General features: G+C 53.1%; 1 protein-coding gene across 1 annotated transcript in view; it reads left to right on the top strand.

Moving 5' to 3' along the window:
* The window catches only part of LARP4B (La ribonucleoprotein domain family member 4B), a 36,226-nt gene extending 26,855 nt beyond the window's left edge, over positions 1–9,371 (top strand). Inside the window, exons 10-13 of the mRNA XM_008053048.2 lie at positions 1,499–1,663; positions 4,035–4,159; positions 4,253–4,361; positions 5,744–9,371. Coding sequence (XP_008051239.2) covers positions 1,499–1,663; positions 4,035–4,159; positions 4,253–4,361; positions 5,744–6,031 — 687 coding nt within the window. The 3' untranslated portion in view covers positions 6,032–9,371. The remainder of the gene's footprint in view (positions 1–1,498; positions 1,664–4,034; positions 4,160–4,252; positions 4,362–5,743) is intronic.
* Positions 9,372–19,095: the final 9,724 nt, after the last annotated feature.

Genomic DNA, 19,095 nt, shown 5'->3' with positions numbered 1-19,095 from the left:
TTCTTGAGAGCTGGCTCGTCTGCAGGCCCTGCCACTGTGGCTGCAGCATCGGGAGCTGCTGCCTGCCGCTTGTGCTCCTAGAAGTGTCATGGTCTAGAGCATGTTTGTGAAGGCTGTCTCTAAAAATGCTTGTCTTCTGGAAAGCTCTGCTCACCTCAGACACATGCAAGTGTTCAAGATCAAGCCTTTTAAAGGTTCTTTGAGATCATAGATCTCACTTTGCAAGATTATTTTGAGTATTATGTTTATTATACTAGATTATGAAGCGCATACAACATCAGGTGGCTATTAAGTACAAGCTGAGTTCTGAGGCACATAACTGGGAGAAATTAAGCTAAAATTAGGCATCTATGCAACAGAAAAGGAGAGAATCAGGCTGTAATACCCAGAATAGACAGGGGAATTTTGTCATCTTGGAGTCATTTTTATCCTTTAATCTGCTCGCACATGAATTCTGACATATTTTCTCTAGGATCATGTATGTAAGGGATCATCTTTCTGCTGATATAAATTTGGGGACTGTCAGCCCTTTCAAGTTAGGCAGACCCTGTGAGAACTTTGCCTCCTGGGCAATTATCTCACCATTGCAACTGCAAAATACTTGTATTCTACCTAAATAGAGACTCCGTTCCCCTGTCTGTGTCTTATATCCTTCAACCAAGGAACTGGGTTCTTAAAAAATGGCTTCTAGCTTGCTCAGCAAGTTGACAGTTTTCCAGTAAAAGTATATGACTATTTTTCTTTTGAGATCTTGAGCTTATAAATTACACTCACATATTACTATACTAAGTTTACTTTCTTGGAGTCAAGCAATCTGGTAAGAATTTGTTATCAAATACTGTATTTTCACAGTAGTTATTTAAAAATATAAAATGTTCCATTAAGTTACATTTTAGATAACTGAAGTTTCCCCTTTTTTTGTTAACTATTTTTTAGTGGACATCTATGTGACATTTCTTACACAGATTGTAGAGTTGAGAGTGTGTCATTTTTTATTTTTCTTTCATGATTTTCTTTATAACTTAGATGACAAACTAGGCAGTCATAACACAGCATGTGTCTGCAAATGGGTATGGTTAGTGTCTGCATTCCAGCTGTTCTTATCTCTGTCAAGTGGGGTCGCTTCATAGCACTCCCTTGTTGTTAGCTGTCACCCTGCTGTTCTCTGGTGTACACGCAGCCCTGCCTCACCCCAGCAGTGGTCAGCTGGTTGCACTCTGGAAACCAGAGGACCCCAAAAGCCATAGAGGGGTCGCTCTGTGGACGGTGTAGTAACATTTTTACATGCTTTGTGATGTGCTTCTTGGCCAGCAGTGGTCTCAAGTTTTCCCTTTCACAGGATGGCTGAAGTTGTCTAATGCATGGCGTTTGGTTGGACGAGGAAGCATCTGTGTAATCTGGCACTTTCTGCCTGCAGACTTTCCAGGCATGTGTGGAAGCAAGAGGTTCCTGTCTTCTCTGTCCACACGGTGTGACTGTGGGTGTCCTTCTGTTGCAGAGCAGCCAGACTCAGTCGCCAACACCGCCAAAGCCTCCATCGCCAAGCTTCGAGCTGGGGCTGTCCAACTTTCCCCCACTGCCAGGAGCTGCAGGCCACCTGAAGACAGAGGACTTGTTTGAAAATAGGCTGTCTAGCTTGATAATAGGATCATCAAAAGAAAGGGTAAGGTGTATATACTGTGTCTGCTGCTGACATCTCTAAGCACTGGCTTTGTGTCAGGCCCCTTGCTGAGCTCTCGACACATTAGTTTTTGACACTCAGAAGAAGGTTAGAGGTTAAGTGACTTGCAGGGGCTCCCAGATCCAGAGTGATAAAGCCAGCATTGACCCCAGGTCCAGGCCGTCTTGTGGCCTTGCTGTCTGCTGAGGGCAGAGGTAGAAACCTGCACCATGATGTGTGGATGAACCCTTTCTCTCACCCAGAAACCAAGATTGCGTGTTCCGTGTGTTGTCATTCAGACCTGCCTTTATTTTACAAGACAGCAGAATGAAACAGAAGAGTCTGAATTATACTGGAAGTAATAAAATGCTTAGGAAGTTCCATGAGTCAAGTAGCAAGAAGCTAGAATAACCTCATTCATACCGGTGGCTTTGGGTGAAGTCTGTAGGCTGCCCACGAGGGACTCTCGCCCCGTTGCAGTGATTATCATCCCAGGAGTAGCCTGAGCTGCAGAAGGCCCCAGTGTCGTCCCAGTACTGCTGGCTCCTAATGTGCTGAGCGCCTTGGGGGCAGGAGTTGTCCTGGCCTAGGGTGAATGCACAGAGGCTCTGGAAGGTACAGAGAGTCCATTTCTTGCCCAGCTGTTGACCATGCGCACCGAGCACTCGTGGCGGCCACATTCCACGTGCCCATGGCCCCCCCATGCCCACTCTTCAGAATCACACAGCTCATGTACCACCCGTACTGCTGCCCCAGATCTGAGGATGCAGCGTGTCCCCGGCCCCGGGCCTTGGGGAAGGTGCCGTAGTGGATGTTACGAGAGCACGGTAGATGAATTTTGGCGGGGGATCTTGGGAGTCAAGCCAGGCCCCCTTCCGGGTGGTAGATCGTCATTCTCCCTGTTTCTGACCTTGGAGGTTACCTCCGCAGTCGGCGTTGATGTGACGTCGCATGTCCAATCTGGCACATTTTCCCGGCGGTTGTCAGTCTCAGGTGTCCTAGGCTCTGAGTTATTTCTGCCTTGCAGAATGGTGCTGGAGTATTGATGCACTGCGGAGGTCTTGAGTCTCAGTTGCCAAACTTGACCCTCCCCTGGGGGCTGGGTGGGAACAGGGGCCCCACCTCTGCTGCCGGGATGGCAGCTGCTGCCCACCCAGGGGGTGGTGCAATTCTGTGCAAGAGTCCTCCTGAGGAAAGACTTGCTGTTTTAGGAAGACTGAGTCCACCGCCATCGCTGCCGCTCATGGGGCTTCCTGTTGCTGCGTGGCGCTCAGGCTTCGGAGCTTCTGGGCCTGAGGAAATGCTGCAGCTCAGACCCTGTTGGGGCTTGTGAGGGACACCCCGACTCTTCCCCGAGTGCAGTCGTGTCTACGTTGATGTTGCGTCAGGACTGCCCTGTGCTGGGTTGAGATGAGCTTTCACCCAAAGGAGGCTTTTCTGGCCCACATACCTTCAAGCTCGATTCTTGCTGCCTGAGCACAGGCGTCCCCCAAGGTCCTGGTCCTCTGGTTGGAGGGGCCCTCACTTGCCTCAGGGCAAAAGTGTGAAAACGTGCCCACACCTTGCCTCCTGAAGCTTGGGCGGGTTCACCGCTGTATTTCACGCCTCCGCTTTTTTATCAGCTTTGAAAAGTAAAGCCTTTTACCAGTTATTTATTTGCTCTGCTGTCTTTTTGAAGTTACATGGCAAGTGTGTGACTACAGCCAACATAAATAGGATGGAGCACGTGTGAAACACCTGCTGCTCACGGGCTCACTGCTGGAGTGAAAACGGTTGGCTTCACTCAGTTCTTAGCCTCCTGGCCTTGGACAGTTCACTCACATGTTCTGAGCCTCAGTGTCCTCACCTGTGGGGTTGGGAATCTCACCCTACCTGCTTCCAAGGGTTGCTTGTGAATTCAGGGGAGGACAACAGTGAGTACCGGCCACAGGTGTATGCAGGTGAGGAGGTATCGCCCTTCTTTTAACTGTGCGAACGAGTCCTGTTGAGCCCTGTCAGGACGACATGCCAAGCAGATACTGGAGTGCTGGCTGCGTGCCAGGTCGTGCTAGGCCCCGAAGCACCAATGGAGTGAGGTGGGGTTGATGCCTGCTGAGTGGAGTCATGGCAACTCAAGTGCAGGAGAGGCAGGGTGTAAGAAGGACTCAGCATTTACCAGGAGGGGAGGAGTAGGTACTCTTGGGACAGAGGACAGCTTGGGGGTCTTTGGGACATTTTTGCCGGAGAAGACTGTCTTCCCCTGTCCCCCTGCTGCTGTCCCAAGACTGTTCCCCTTGGGCTGGTGGATACCTGGCTGCCAGCTCCACTCTGTCCTGGCAGAGACTGGACGAATGCTTCTTTGCCCCGTTGTAACTGTTCCGTGGATGATTTCCAGAGCCTCAACGCAGATGCCAGTATGAACACTATTCCTGTGGTGGTCCCCAGAGAGCCCTCGGTGCCGGCTTCCTGTGCTGTGTCAGCAACGTACGAGCTGCCCCCCTCCCCAGCCCACTCGCCTGAGTGAGTACTGATGTTCTGCCAGTGCTTGGGTGCCGACTGGCTTCAGTGGCCTGTGCTGGTCCGTGAGCTCACATGTTGGTGGCATTTTTACAGGGATTCCAAGGTGGTGGAAAAGCCCAGGGAAGCCCACCGCGTGGATAGACTCCCTCCTGCCCTCACTACAACCGCGTGCAAATCGGTGCAGGTGAATGGAGCTGCCACGGTGCGTCCTTCTGCCACGCGTTTTTCAATCACATCTCATTTGGTGGGGTTTTATCTGTGTCTGTGTGTGTTGCGTGTTCAGTGCAGAAGTCCCTTGATGTTTTTTAGTAGTTTCCCACTAACCACTCTGGGTAGTTCTCAGTGCCACCGTCAGAGTCATCTCAGCATCGGCGGATTGAGGCTTCTTGAGTAACGTGGCCCCCGCTCCTGCTCCTTCCCAGAATTTATGCTCCATCCAGCACTTCCTGTTCATGAGTGTCATTGTCTGACAAAGAGGTAGAAGAGCAAGCTGATAGCCCCCACCGGCCTCCAACCCCTATGTGTCTAGCAGGTCTAAATCCCGGTGACTTCCTTTCTGGTGGTCTCCCTCTTGGGTGTACTGGCCTCATTTACTCTAGTGGTATGTGTCATCCTCAGTTTGATCTCGGTTGAGCTTTTTTCCTTGATTCGGGAGGTTAAGTCCTTCTCCGGGGTTGAGTTTTAAAAAGGATTTTTTAATAGGCTAAACTTAACAATATTTTAGAATTTTTCTTTTTTTTTCTTTTTGGAGTCGGAGTCTTGCTCTGTCACCCAGGCTGGAGTGCAGAGGCATGATCATGGCTCACCGCAGCCTCGACCTCCTGGACTCGGGCAGTCCTCTTGCCCCAGGAGAAGCTGGAACTACAGGTGCACACCACCATGCCCTAGAGGTGGTGTCTCGCTGTGTTGCTCAGGCTGGTCTCAAACACCTGCGCTCAGGCAATCCTCCTGCCTTGGCTTTCTGAAGTACTGAGATTACAAGCATGAGCCACCATGCCCAACCTTCAGTTTTCTCTGCTGTTAACAGCCTTTATGCTTCCATTTACTTGAAAACCCCTACTGCACTTTCTTTGGAATTCTTTTGCTGTTCTTAAATGCACATTTCTAGTCCTCTGTAGTCTGAATTGTGTAAAACATTTTTACAGACTGTTTTTGAAATTGGCCTGTGAGGGCTGTGTTACATGTGATGGTCCAGTGCCCCTTGACACAGGGAAGGCCCCTCTGCTGTCTCAGGAGGTGCGGTGAGAGTGGGCGGTATTCTCTGGCTTCTCCGAGGCATCTGTACTGCCCAGCAGTCTGTGAGGCTGCAGGCTGCATAGCATTCAGTCAGTATTTGTCATTGCCACATGCTTTCTCATTTTGAAAACGATATTACTAGAGTATCTTGGAAAAAAAGTTGCCCTGCAGGGGAAATTAAATCATTGCATTTTATGAGCTTTCTAAAAGTTATAAACAACTGGTGAAAATAGAAACTTAGCTGCCATTGAAAACTTCCATATTTTTCTCTGAAGTGAGTTGAATTCCCCGTGATTGTCCCTGGAGATGTCATTTCATGCAGGTAACCCAGCATTTGTGTATTTCCAGGAATTGCGAAAGCCCAGCTACGCAGAAATATGTCAGAGAACAAGTAAAGAGCCTCCTTCTTCCCCTTTGCAACCCTCAAAAGAACAAAAGCCAAACACTGTCAGTTGTGGGAAGGAGGAAAAGAAGCTGGCAGAGCCCATGGAGAAATATCGGGAGCCCCCAGCCCTCAAGGCCGTGCCTGGAGCCCCCAGAGACCAGAGGCGGCAGGCGGGGGGCCGGCCCTCCCCTTCGGCCATGGGGAAGCGTCTCAGCCGGGAGCAGAGCACGCCCCCCAAGTCTCCTCAGTGAAAACTGTACGTCTGGGAGGGGTCGCAAAGAGCTGTATTAACCACAAACAAAACACTGTTCCCACTCAGTGCGAGGCCGAGTCGCTGGTTAGGAGCTTGCAGTGTCTGAGGCCCTGGGGATCCTGCAAGTTAGTTCTCTTCTGTGAGTCAGATTCTCCCCCTCTGGAAAAAAGTCTATTTTTCAGGATTTGATTAATACAAACCTTATTTTAGGTTGGTGCTTAACTGGAGGTAATACATAAGTCTGATTTTTTTTTTCCAGGATAGAAAATGCATTTATCCTAACAAATTGGTATTTTTTATTAAGCCTCCGTGTGGCTCTGAATGCAAGCCGTGTATAGTGAGTTTTTCTAACTTAAGGAGCTATGCTACTTCATTTTTTAAAAGTGACGGGTCTGCAAGAGCATATCTCTAGATGGATGAGGGCTGATGGGCCTGGCAGAGACAGGCGTGGCCTCCCTGGGAAGGGTTGGCAGTGTCAGGGCGCGGAGCCGGCCTGGAAGCCAGGCTTTTGTCTCACCGTCACAGGAGATGCATTCAGACAAGGCGAGAGAGTACTTTTTTGATCTAGTGAGCGGACAGAACCTGCTGAGGACGCCCTAGAGAGACCTGGATGCTTTGGGTTTATGTACTGCAAGCCAGCAACCAGCTTCTCACCCCAGTTTCAAGCGGCTATTATGTAATATAAATTTAAAGCACATTGTGAATAGAACCGAAATGAAAATACAAACTGTGGCCCACTGACACGTTACCAGAAGTTGTCCCGTGATGTTGTTTTGGTCTCTGTGAGCTGACGGCTGCGCCGGCTCCCGGGCGGTGCCTGCTCCATGCACATTTCTGTCCATGTCCCCAGCACTCTGGAGAGTCTACATCTCAGTCAGCCCCGTGTGGACGTCTTCCTGGACCTCTGCATCGGCACATGGATTTAAAGTGACGTAATCGTGAGAGAATGGTGTTTGTGGTTTGTCCCCCTCGTTGGCTGGTGGAGGACGAAACTTCTGCTCTTTTACCTCCAAGACGAGGGTCTCATTGATTCACTTCTAGAAGTGCTGCACTTCTGAAGAACAAGGATGCACTAAAGTTAGCAGTTTATAATAAAGTTAAATATAAATTATTTTGTTTTAAAATGCCTAAAATTTTTCTTTAAGTATTCTAAGCAGCAAACATTAAAATAAGAATATTTCCTGCTAAATGTAACCATACTGTTTATTCCACAAAATGTTATTTAATAAGAGTGAGGGTTTTTTTTAAGAAAAAATTATTTCCATCCAATATTTAAAGACTTGAATTTTATTTAAACTTGAAAATGACTTTGCCTTAACTTTTGTATAAGACAGCTTAGAGTTCATGGAGCCCAGCCCTGGGTTGGCGTGAGTGGGCCAGTTACTCAGTTACGTGTGGAGCTCTGGTCACTAGTTTCACTGAGTAAGCATACTGTCGTGCGAGACCTAGCAGTGGTTTTTGTAATAGACCTTAAAGATCTCCAACAGTTGATCTTTTTTCAGATTGTTGAAAAATCCTGTAAATGCAAATAGTTGATACTGTATTAAATACATGCACTTGGGAGTGTGCTTTGCTTGTACAGTTGTAAATAATCAGAACATATTAAAAAGGTACCCTACAGAGAAAATTCTGATAAAAATTATTGATATATTATAAATGTTGCTGTTGAGCTGGATGTAGATAAACTAAATGTTGTGATTTGAGTATTATTTTAATTTGTTGAGATTTTTTTCTTTTTCTCTTATATTGGTGTGTTGAACTGATTCTGCCTCTTTGCTACAAAAGGGAAATGGAAAGTCTTATTAAAAGCCTTCAGATGTATCCATACTCTTTAAAAAAGTATGTAAATGCATAAAGATCACATCTAATGTGAAAGAGTTTTAAAGTATAATACAGAAAGCAAAAACTGGCAGGATCTTAGGTAAAAGTAAGACATAATCTACTAATTAAAATCATCTACAGCTAAGCCTGATTTACCCTGCCAGAGGAGAACTTGCCGAGGTGTCTGGCCATTTCCTCCAGAGCAGTTGCCATTATTTAAATGTCTGGGAACACCTACAGTGCTGATGGTTTTCAAATGCCTGTTAAAGGAACATGGGAATTTATTTCTTTTAGTTGTCAGACCACTGACCAAAAGAACCAGAAACGATGGACCCTGAAGCCCTAACTGACAGCTGTCATGAAGGCTGGGAGGCGACTTAACCTCGGCCCTCGGTGGCACATCTTTGCTTGGGGGAGGGCCAGGGTGCCGACAGCCATCCAACCCCAAATCACAGCGCCCCACCACGAGCCAGTCTTCGGTTTTCAATCATGAGAAATCCCTTCTCCAAGGTGTGAGCTTGGCGGTGCCTGTCTTTGTGGCAGGAGCTGGCTGTGGTCGCCCGTGCGGTCGGCTGTAATGCAAAGTTCACCAGCGCTGGAGCACAGGCTCGGGCAGGGCCAGTCTTACTTGCACTGCTTGGGAGTTCTGCTGACTGCCTAGCTGGTCATGGGCTGTTGCATCAGGAGCCGAAATCCTGCTTGGATGGGATTTTTAGAGCATCCTTTTTAATTAAGCAAACTAGCACCCTATCCATCCCCTCTCTGATGTGACTGCAGTTTCCCACTCACGGCGGGAGGTTCTGCAGTGTGAGTTGTGACAAGCACAGACAGCTGTGTGCTGTGTCACTACGGCAGCGAGAGTAGTTTTTGGACATCTTTTTAAAAAGCGAACTCCTTTCCCCCAGTAGTATCTCAGGTTATGGAATCAGAGATACAGCAACAGCAAATGGCATTTTAACTTGCAAAATCGTGTGATGAGGCTTATCATTTGGAAACAGAGGAATAAAACCTGGCCCCGGCTCCCCAGACATGGATTTCAAGTGGAGGAATTACTCTCCGAGAGTTGGTGTCATGATGTTCCTGTCAGTCCCTCTTGTCCTTGCATCACTGCTTGTCACTAGCAGGTGGCAAAACACTTTATGTTGCTGTACTAGTCAGGATTTCTGCAGTTTATGTGTACAAACTGGTGCAGTGTGTCCAGGCGGCAGGTGATGATGGTGCATGCCCGTCTGTGTGTCCCTCTGGTGGGCTGCAGTTGTGCTGGGTGCCCCGAGGCCCGCCAGTGCAGCCGACAATCGAGGCTAGGGCACCGGCCACTGCCCGCTCCCAGGTGGGAGTGTCGTGCGGACGCTCTTGAGGGTTTTGTTTTTGTTCTACTTCTTTTCATTAAGACTGGAATCAAGCTTACATGTAAACTATTGGTAATTTAAGTTTCCTTTTGTGTCATTCAGTGTAAAACTGTCTAATTTGGAAAAAAAAATGTAGGTTATGAAAAATAAAGATTTAGGCACTGTTCAGTTTTTCTTTTGATTTTTTTTTAAATTAAAATTTTCTTTAAGAATGCATCTTTTTAAAAAAACAATTCTTGTCTATTCCCATCAGTGTACGTGAGAAAGAATCTTGGGCCTCAGCGTGTGCTGATGCAGCCTCTCCACGTGGGAGCTGGCCGCAGCGGGAGGGCTCCCCAAGGGCTAGGGGTTCGGGCTGAGCGTTAACATTATGCACGCAGTCACCGGGGGACTGTCGTCCAAGTCCAGATATACTGCAGAAACACATTTCCCTGTGTCAAGACTTTTTACTTCTCATATTAAAATGGCCATGTTTCTCCTGAGGTGTCTCCTAACATTACTTGGCATTAATGTTGGCTCTTCGTGGTGTTTCGATCACGAGGGTCTCACAAAGCAAGCAGTGGACTTATCCTCAAGTAATGGACAGATGGTCTGACTGAGACGTTTAGTGGACTGATTTTCCTCCTCTGTGAGTTGCCACTTTGTAGCTTTTCCCCATTTTTTGCTGATTACTCTTTTCTTATGGAACTGGTACTCCTTATTTGTTCTGGCTATTAATCTTTTGATATAGGTATTACGAATGTTCTCTCAATCTACTTGTTCACTTTATTTAGAGTATCTTTCATAGTGTTCAATTATTATGTGGTCAAATGTATCAGTCTTCTCCTTTGTGGTTTGAAGGTCTTGGGCGTGCTTAAGGAGGCTTTCCTTACTCCAGAGTCATATAGACAACATCGTGCGTGTGTGTGTGTTTGTTCGTTCTGAGGCAGGAACCCAGTTTTACTTTTTGCTGACTCCCCCACGTGCCTGGATTCCTATGTTGACTCTCTACTGTCTCTGTACCAGTGTCTGTGTCTGCTGATACATATACAGCTGTTCATTCACCCGTCATTCTGTATTGCTGAGAGTTTCCTTCTTGGGACGCGCCATGTTGCGATTAGCGTGCTCTTGGGGCAGGACCGGATCCTCTCTTCTGTCCTGAGCTGCTGTGGCAGCAGGACAGCTTCTTGGCTAACACATCTTAGCTCAAGGCCATGCTTGTTGAGATACACTCTCTGTGGCAGCAGTGGCCTCGGACATTGGGGAAGAAACAGGGCAAGGTATCTGAGTGGAGGTGTGAGAAGTGAGTCCCAGGGGAAGGAGGGTCAGGGCCACCCGGGAGGGTCGGACTCAAGAAAGGCCACCGTGGCAGAGGAAGCATGATCGCCGGGCATTGGGCCAGCGAGGACTCATCCCGGAAAGGAGGGTCAGCGCCACCCAAGAAGGTCGGACTCAGGAAAGGCCACCGTGGCAGAGGAGGAACGGCCGCCAGGCCCCCCCAGGGAAGGGGGTCGGCACCACCCACAGAGGGTTGGACTCAGGCAGGAAAGACCACTGCAGCAACGAGGAAGAGTGACTGCAGGCCTCGGGCCCGTGCGGACATGCCCAGGGAATGAGGGTCAGCACCACCCAAGAAAGACTCGGGGAAGATCACCGTGGCAGAGGAGGAACGGCCGCCAGGCCCCGGAGACCATGCCCAGGCGCTCAGGACGCAGCCCGGAAGGCAGAGGCCCCCTCTGTGTAGGGGCGAGGCCCCGGTTGTAGTGTCATCCAGGACGGGTCTGCCCTGGCCATTGTAGCCACCTGGCGTGGCTAGAGCTTGGTACCTGTTTACGGAATAGGGGCACACCTGCGTGGGAACGTCTGAGATGTGAAGTGGGAGGGGATGCAGGGTGTGTGCCAGCATACAGGGTGCCTGTCGGCAGCCGGTGGTGCTTCCTGGCCTGTCCCACTGTCCGCAGGAAGAGTGTTTAAGCGTGGCTGCCTCCAGCCCAGGCCTCGATGTCTGTCGAGGCTGCCGAGCATCGCTGTGACTGGACAAGTTCAGAACAGTCTGAGGGAGGATTCTTGGTCTTCAGCTGTGACTCGGCTGACCCGAGAGCTCGTCCATATTCTGAGGAAGTCAGGTGTGAAATATGATGAAAATCGGAGCACAAGCCAGGGAGGGAGGCAGGGGTTTTGTGGAGGCCTGAGGCTGGGGCAGCTGCTCATCGGATGCTTCCCTTCTGCTCCACACATGTCCTTGAAATAAACTCTTTTTACGACCTGGAATCAATCTTTGTTTGTTTGCGGTGGCCAGAAGAACTTAGACATCAATGAAACAACAGTGAAAAACATGCACTGTAAGACAGGAACTGGTGACTGACCATGAGGCTCTCCATGTCCTTGACGGGTCACTGTCTCCAGGTGTTCGGGAACGGGCAACCAGTCGCGCTGTCACCGTCTCTCAGACCCAGACCCCGGGCCGGGCAGCCTAGGTAGCGCCCTGGGGAAAGGACTGGACTGCAGTGCCATGGAGGCGGAAGGTGGCTTCTAAGCAGGACGCAGCCAGAATTGCAAGGGGGTCTCACAGCCTGATGGCCCATACACCATGGGTGGAAATGCCTGGGGACCAAGCCCACGAGAAGCAGGAGCCCCGTTTGCAGTGTTTGCCCCCGGTGGGACTGGCCTGGGTGCTCACCCAGCACGACGCCAGAGGGCACTGCAGTGGTGGTTTTGGGGCAGCCAGCTGCAGCGGTCCTAGTCCTGCCCCAGGTCAGAGTGGCGCTGTAAGTCGTGGTCCCTCTCTCTCTCCTCTTCTGCTTGCTCTGGGCCTGTTTTGCTTTCCTTGTCCTTTTTCTTGAGCGAGGAATGACTTATTGATGTAAGATATTACTTTCTAATGTGAGCATTTAGTGCTATAAATTTCCCTCAGCTGCATCCCAGTTCTGTGTATTTTCAGTTTCCTTTGAGATTTCATCTGTGACCCAGGAATATTTTTGGGTTGTGCTGTTTCCTTTCCAAGTGTTGGAGGTTTTCTTGTCTTTCTGTTAATGATCTCTAATGGGACCCTCTGAACGGACACTGGCATCAGTTCTCTGTGTGGTTAGTGTGGTGAAGTGACATCCTCTCGGTTCCGTATCCTTGCATGAAAGTGGATGTGGAAACCCCCCGCTGTCATAATAGACTTGTCTGTCTCTGTGTTTTGCTGTTTCTCTTTCCAGCTCAGTTAGGTTTTGCTCTGTGTATTTCGAAGCGCTGTTGCTTGGTACCTGCAAGTTTAGGACTGCTGTGTCTCGTTGTGTCCTTCCATAGCCTTCCTCTGGGACCCTGGCGGTTGTCTTTGGTCTGACGTCTTACTTTATTTGGTAGAGCCACTCCTGGGTTTTCTTTTTCACCCATGTGTGTGGGATGCGCTGTCTTCCATTCTCTCCCCTTCAGCCTACTCATTTCGTTCTTTCTGGAGTTGCTGGCGGACAGAACGGAGCTGGGTGGTGTTTTGCTTTGTCTTGCTTTCTTCTAGAGACAGGTTCTTGTTCTGTCACCCAGGCTGGAGTGCTGTGGCGTGATCCTGGCTCACTGTAGCCTTGAACCCTTGGGCCCAAGCAATCCTCCTGAGTAGCTGGGACGACAGGTGCCACCATGCCCGGCTAATTTGTTGTGTTTTTGTAGAAACAAGGTCTTGCTGTGATGCCCGGGATGGTCTTGAACTCCCAGACTCAAGTAGTCCTCCCACCTCAGCCTCCCAAAGAGTTGGGATTACAGGCATGAGCCTCTGCCCCTGACCAAGGGTAGTTTTAAATCCACTCTGCCAGTATCTTTTAGCTGGTGTGTATAGACCATCTACACCTGCCGTTTTGTTTGCTTCCCGCTTGCTTCCTCTGCTTCCTGTTTCTCGCCTTCCTGGGGCTTATTAGGAAGAAATAAAGGGCAGCTCTCTGCAGCAGTCAACTTGCGCTTGGCCAGCATGGCCATCTGAGCCCGTTTTCTGTTGCTTGTAACAGGGCACCTGAGGTCAGGTGCTTTGTGACGAGGAGGGTATTTCCGGAACCCTGGAGGCCGAGGGTCCCAGGCGCAGGGGCCTTCCGGCGGCGGCTCAGCAGAGCCCATGGGGGCAGGTGTCACGTGGCAAGGGCAGAGCCTGAGAGCGGAGACCTCACGTCTCCTGGAAAGCCCCCAGCTCTGCTCGCACGGTAGCCCAGTGGGCCCGCCTGTTTGTCAGGGCCCAGCCCTCTGGGCCCCGTCACTCTTAGGGCCCCACCCCCACACTGCTCCCTGGGGACAGCTCCAGCTTCAGTTCAGGGGCACACATGTTCAGGCATCCCCTGTGGTGTCCTCGGCCCCAGGTAAACCTGGACAAGTGACTTAATCTCTGAGCCTGGTTCCGTGTTCTGGCCGACTGTGGCCAGGCCAGCCTCAGGCTCCAGGGAGACGTGTGACTGTGCGGTGAGTCCCCCAGAGCCTTCCCTCCCGCTGGGCTGGCGGCGTCCAGGCTCATGGAGAAGTGTCTGGGTGGTTGGATCCCGGGCCTGGCGCTCCACGTCCGGTCTGTGATTGGTGCAGGTGGCTTTCGGGGCCTCTGGGAGCACGTGTCTCCCTGTGGCTGACTCCCTGAAAAGGCCCGCCCTCGACCCGGAACCCACAGCAGCCTCAGCAGACTCACATCAGTTTTGATCTCACCACAGGATGCCGGGACTATCTCCGCGGGAGGCGCCCGAGGCCTTGGTGAGTGCTGAGCAGGGTGGTGAGACCACAGCGGTTGGCCTCACCCTGGCAGTGTCAGTCCTCCTGCAGGTGGGGATGCTGCGGATGGCAGGTCTGCAGCAGCTGTGGGGGCACGCTGGGCCCGGTGGGCCGTAGCCCCCTGGAGCTCGGAGTCTCAGTCCTGGCAGGCAGGGGCTGCCCTCGTCTTGGGCCCTGGAGGAGCCAGGTCCTTGCACCAGGGTCACTGTGGCCAAGCAGAGTCGCTGCCGGGGCTCACACTCAGGCAGGGACCATCATGTGGGCAGGTGAGCGGCCTCCCTGGCTCCATGGCTGGCACGCCTGCCCCCAGCCTGTGGGGCCTCCACGTCTGCACCTTCCCGTCGGGCGTCTCTTCAGGCCTGCACTGAGCGCCTCATCCGTGCTGGGGACCCCAGGCGGTGCCACAGTCTCCAAGCGCAGGGGCCTATGGTCTGCCTGCAGTGGCCCGGGCTGCAGGTGGGCTCCTGTGCCAAAGTGCTATCTGCACAGGCCCCAGACACCCTCAGGCTAGGTCTCAGCTCTGCCCAACCCACTCCCTCCGTCCGCCCTCTCCCATCCGGGGTCTGCCCCACCAAGTCTCGTCCCAAGTCCTCCCCCGGCCTGTTCGGTGTCTCCCTTCACGATGCTGTCATGCTGTCGTCTGTGAGACAGAACAAAGTCCTAGCGAGGCTGTTCCCCCATGCCGTGACACTGGCGGCTTCTGAGTCCCCATGGCTCTCGGTGGCCTGGTGGCTGCTCCCCACTGGCTCGCAGAGTGGGGGGTCGTCCTGCTGCCCGTCCGTCGGAGCTCTGCCTGCTGTCCTGCACACGCGTCGCCATCTCACAGGCCGTCTGTGCTGCCTGCCAGCCCCACGGGGCACACCTCTCACTGGGCAGGACTTAACGCGTCGTCCCGTGCTGTCCTGTGCCGGTGCTGCACAGCACATCTTCAGTGACCATTCTGAACCAACTTCGAGTGAAGCACCTTCGTTGGAAGCCTGCTCATTGCCTTTTGGGAAATGACCTAAAGGGACAGGTCAGGAGTGGGAGGAGCCCCGGGGCGCCTGGCGGACAGCAGAGGGCGGGAGGAAACAGCCAACAGGGCTCGGTGTCCAGTCACCAGCCGGGCAGGTGGTGGCGGCCCTGGTGCCTCTAAGGAGGGCGCGGGCACCGGCAAGGGGGAGGAAACGGCTCTCTGTCTAGCTGGAGGGACCCGTGTGGCGGTGGGCAGACCCTCCCGAGATGCACTCAGGAGACAACCCCAGCTGCACATGGCATCGCAGCGTCTACTTAGTCCACAGGGAGCTCCCAGCTCCCAGGTGCGAAGCATGGGTTTGGGATGTCCTTGACACGGGCACCTGAAACATGCCTTCGGTTACAGCAGGCGCCTTCCCAAGGGAACGGCATCACCCCAGGCTAGGAGTGCGAGGGGCTGCCTCCCTCCCGTGTGCAGTTGCGCTGTGGAGCCCGGGCATGGTTCTAGGTGTTCGAGGTCACGAACACGTCCCCGAGGCCCACCCCCTGCAGGCACAGAAACGCCTGGTCGCTGCCGGGGAAACGCACTTTGGCCTCATGCTCCCCGGTGGAGACGCAGGCGGGTCCGTCCCCCCTGGCAGCCAGAGCCCATCAGATGGCCCCGCCGTCCTCCAGCGCGGTTCTAGACCCCAGGCCAGACTCGGGCTGAGTTGCCCTGCAGCCTGACTGCACCCCGCCCTGGGCGGCCCCCGTGTCCCCAGCTGTGGTGTGCCCGTGACAGCGAGCCCGGAGCGACCTGCCACGGGCACTGCCTCCTCCTGGGACAGTGGCCCTGTCTGGGGCGGTCCTGCCTCGCGAGCACCACGCGAGTGGCCGCAGGACACTGAACGCCGCAGCGTGTGCCGCCAGGCTCAGTGTTGCGTGTGGCCCGGGGCCTCGGCCTCTCCCTCGCGGCCCGGCAGACGCTCGTGTGAGTGGGCCACCAGCCTCCGGGGACTTCCTCTACGGCCCCCACTTGCGGCCTCTTTCCCGCAGCTGCTGGCGCAGGGCGATGGCCTCTGCCCGCTCCAGCTCCAGCTGGGCACCCGCCCTCAGCTCCCCCACCCACCCGCTTAGGCCCCGGGACGTGGCCACTTCCGGAGGTCAGAAGCGGTCACCTAGCAGCTTTCTAAGTTTGGATGAAGCGCACTGGTGCTACTGACCCGTTTTTGTGGCCATTGACTGCACCAGGCCTCCTGCGACGGAGGCCGATAACGAAAACTTCAAGCCTAGATGTCAACAATGACACGTCGTCAATCTAAGGAAACACTGGCAAGCCTCCTGAAGGAGATGACCACCTCGGTTCGTGTGGTATAGCGTGCTTTCTAAGAAGGGAAAATTCTTTCAGAACTTAGTATTTCTGTGAAGATCACAACCTTGACATTTCAAGCCTATATCATTCTTTGCCGCTGCTTCCTCAACTGCCGACGGCCCAAAGACCCCTGGCCTTGCCATGGGCCACGTCTGGAGGGAGGGCAGGCAGCCTGCGGCCCTCTGCACAGAATCACGCCTGCCTCCCTGGAGGCCCACCTCCGTGGGCACATGAGCTGTCACCCGCGTGTGGAGGAGCCCGTGTCCAAGGGGCCTCCCCTCCTGGAGACGCCTGAGGTGGGCTCCCGAGGTCCCCCGCAGGCTGCCTGAGTGACGTTCACGCCCAGACCACCTCAGGGCCCGCACCTCCACTGCATGTAGGCAGGCCGGGCGGCAGCCCCAGGGAAGGGAACGCTGACGATCGGGTGTGGAAAGCGGCCCCCACCGGTGTGTGCCCTGCCGGCCGTGGGCGGCTTGGCAGGAGCAAGACCCTTCTCACCCGATTAGGATGCCACTCCAGTCCAGTAGACCCAGCCCAGGGAGCCCGGGCGTGGGGACGGGCTGGGTTTGGGACGAGGCAGGGACAGGCTGAGTGGTGTCCTGGACGGAAAGTGGCCACTCCACCTCTTGGTGTTGCCACCTGGCTGCAGCCCGGGCACTGAGCCGGCTCCTGGGCGTCGGTCCCTCCAGGGTGGACAGGTTGCCCTCCATCACCAAGCTGGGACGGGGAGCCCGGGACAGATCCAGACGGGGGGATCCCAGACTCTTCTGGAAGCTTCCGGCCATGCCCTGTAGCTGCTCCTGCAGTGTAAGTTGCATGGGCGTGGGAGCACCCTGGCACACAAGAAAAGCTGAACAGGAAATATTTTATTTGGCAATGTCCGAAACAGGATCATTGCGACCTACGATCGATGTGGAACATGGTGGAGACAGCGTGATCCTTCTCCCACCCGAGTTCTCCGGATCTTGGGAGTGTGGCCGTGGCTGGCGTCACAGCGCGAGGCGGAGGGTCTCCCAGGCCTGGCTCCTGCAGGCCCGAGCCCGGCCTCGAAGTCTCCCCTGAAACAGCCCGGCCTGGCTCCCAGGCTGGCGGGTGTGAGTGGAGCTGTGCCGTCACTGGGACGCCACCCCCGTCTGTGGCGTGGGAGCTTTGCTCTTCGCTCAAGAGCAGAACTGGAGAGAACCCCGGTGCTGTCGGCCCATTTGACGGGTTTCTCGTCCACGTTTGATTCTGGAGGCCAGTGTCTCACCGGCTGGCCAGGACCTCAGGCCCTGGCATTCAGGGCATGTAGCGGCCTCTCTGCGGTCCTGCCCTCGGGGATGGGCGCTGGCCGCGGGTCTCCAAGTGTCCACAGGACGGCTTTGCTGTTCCCGAAGCCAGACCGCAAGGGGGCGCCCGAGCACACGCAGCTTCCCTCTGGGCAGCCAGAGAGGAGGCGACCGGCCCCTTGAGGTTTCCCTATAAAAGGCGAAGACAGAGCCGCTCCCTTCCCAGAGCTGCTACGCTTCTGTGGACCGCATCCTTCTGTCTGCAACCATGAGTGCCCTCTGAGGAAACTGTGCTCTGAGGAGACCTTGGGTCCTCCGAGAAAACCTTACGCTCTCTGTGGAAACCTGCATTGTGCGGTGGGGACGGCGCTCTCTAAGGAAACATTGTGTCTCTTTGGGGCAACCTTGTGTCCTCTGAGGAAACCTTGTATCTCTGAGGAAGCCTCAGGTCTTCTGAGGAAAGAGTGTCTCTGAGGAGACCTTGTGCACTAAGGAAACTTTGTGCTCGCTGAGGAAAACCCGTGTCTTTGAGGAAACCTCTGGGTGTCTGAGGAAACCTGGTGTCTTGAGGAAACCTTCGAACCTCTAAGGAATCTTCCTTGTGCTCTCTGGGGAAACGTGTGCCCTCTGTGGAAATCTTTGTCTCTGAGGAAACCGTGTGTCTCGGAGGAAACACTTGAGTCTCCCAGGAGACCTTGAACTCACCGAGGAAACCTCGTGTCCTCCGTGAAACCTTTGTGCTGTCGAGGAAACTTTGGACCTTCTTGAGAAAACCCGTGCCCTCTGAGGAAACTTCATGCTTCCCTCTGAAGAAATCCTGTGTCCTTTTGGGAAGACTTGCGCTCTGAGGGAAACTTTGCCGTCGGAGGAGGCCTTGTGTCTCTAAAGACGCCAGTGTCCTCTGAGGAAACCTAGTGACTTCGAAGGAAACCTTATGTCTCCGAGGAAATAGTGTCTCTGAGCAAACCTTGCATCCTCTGAGGCGACCGGCGCAATGAAGAGACCTAGTGTCGTCTGAGGAAAGTTTATGGATCTCGAGGAAATGCATGCCCACTGAGGAAACTCAGTGCTCTGCGGAAACCTGGTCCTCTCTTAGAAAACCTCCTGTACGCTGAGGAAACCTTGTGTCTCTGAGGAAGCATTGTGTATTTAAAGAAAATTTGTGTCTCTAAGGAAACCTTGAGTCCTCCGAGGAAACCTGGTGTCTGTCTCTGAGGAATCCTTGCATCTCCAAGGAACTGTAGTGTCTCTGAGGAAGCCTTGTGTCCTCTAAAGACAGCTCAAGTCTCTGAAGACACCTTGTGACCTCAGAGAAGACCTTGTATCTCAGAGGAAACCTTATGTCTCTGAGGAATCCTTGATTCTCTGAGGAAACCTTGTGTCTCTGAGAACCTTGTATCTCTGAGGAAACCTTGTGTCCTCTAAGGACAACTTGTGTCTTTGAGGAATCCTTTCATCTCCGAGGAAACCTTGTGTCTCTGAGGGAGCTTTTTGTCTCTAGGCAAATCTTGTGTCTCTGAGACAACCTGGTGTCTCGGAGGAAATCTTTTGTCTCCGAAGAAGCCTCGTGTCACGTCTCTGGGGCTCGTGAAGCCTCGTGTCTTGTGTTCTTCGGAAT

Source organism: Carlito syrichta, unplaced genomic scaffold (assembly GCF_000164805.1).
Source record: "Carlito syrichta isolate Samal-C Ts95f unplaced genomic scaffold, Tarsius_syrichta-2.0.1 Scaffold287798, whole genome shotgun sequence".
Taxonomy (NCBI): domain Eukaryota; kingdom Metazoa; phylum Chordata; class Mammalia; order Primates; family Tarsiidae; genus Carlito; species Carlito syrichta.
The sequence above is the reverse complement of the archived record's forward strand: the minus strand, read 5'-3'. Positions and strand labels throughout refer to the sequence as shown.